The sequence below is a fragment of the Condylura cristata genome, unplaced genomic scaffold (genome assembly GCF_000260355.1).
Source record: "Condylura cristata isolate star-nosed mole 26May11 unplaced genomic scaffold, ConCri1.0 scaffold00058, whole genome shotgun sequence".
NCBI lineage: Eukaryota > Metazoa > Chordata > Mammalia > Eulipotyphla > Talpidae > Condylura > Condylura cristata.
The window spans coordinates 1,025,079-1,026,054 of record NW_004567159.1 but is presented as its reverse complement, the minus strand read 5'-3'; the positions used below and the strand labels follow the sequence as shown (position 1 = coordinate 1,026,054).

The 976-nt window shown below is 75.6% G+C and overlaps 1 protein-coding gene across 1 annotated transcript in view; it reads left to right on the top strand.

Moving 5' to 3' along the window:
* AGRN (agrin) overlaps positions 1–916 on the top strand; it is a 17,920-nt gene extending 17,004 nt beyond the window's left edge. The window contains exon 22 of the mRNA XM_012734546.1: positions 612–916. Coding sequence (XP_012590000.1) covers positions 612–916 — 305 coding nt within the window. The remainder of the gene's footprint in view (positions 1–611) is intronic.
* Positions 917–976: the final 60 nt, after the last annotated feature.

The window sequence follows — 976 nt, the reverse complement described above, 5'->3', positions numbered from 1 at the left end:
GGCTCAGGGTCTGCCGGGGCCTGGCGCCAGGCCCGCTGGGGCCCCGGTGGTGCCCCTGCCCCCCTGGAGACCTTCAGCGCCTCCCCTGCCCGGCCATGACCCCAAGCACGTGCGCCACTGCTGACCAGTGCTGGCGGCCCTGGGCTTGCTCTGCGGGCCGCTGAGTGTCCCCGAGGCGCCCAGGGGCGCGGTGGAAGGCCAGGGTCAACGGCTGGGGCCCCAGGGGCCTTGGAGCCGGTGCACTAAAGCCCAGAGTGGACGGGCTCCGTGGGCCGCGCCGTCCCGCACACCACCCACACTCCCCCACTTGTCCTCCGGCACCTCGGTCCCTGGCACGGCGGGCGCTTTCGGAGGGGCCCCGAGCAGAGCCTGGCGGGGGCCGGGGCACGTCCCCGCGTCCTTCCGCTCGAACGGGCAGCGCCTCCGCGGCCTCAGCAGGGCGCGAGGAGCCGCGTGCGGAGGAGCCGCGCCCCGCGGCCCTGCGACCCTCACCCGGCTCTCCCCAGAGCGCGTGTCCGGAACCTGCCCCACCCTGCGGCCTCCCCGCCCCCCGCAGCGCTGGGACCCCAGGCTGGCCCCACCTGTGCCTCACCACCCCCACCCCGCCCCAGCCTCGGCGCTGCTGGTCATCCCGCAGCCCACACTGGCCACGCCTGCCTCCCCCAGGGCCCTCCCTGAGCCCTCCCCACCGCTGCGGTCGCAGGCTCCCCGCAGCCGCTGGAGGCCAAAGGCGGCCGAGCTGACCAGCCCTGGGGAGCCGCGGAGGCCAAAGGCGGCCGAGCTGACCAGCCCTGGGGAGCCGCGGGCCTGGCCGCTCTCTGGCAAGCTGCGGGCGGCGGCCGAGGAGCAGGTGCTACTGGGACAGGAGGTCCAAGAGGCCCCAGGCTTCCTCCACCACTGGCCTCAGGCTCTGTGAGCACCACGTGGACACTGGATGCGCGGGCAGCTTTGTTGTGACGGGCAGCGGTGTGGCAGG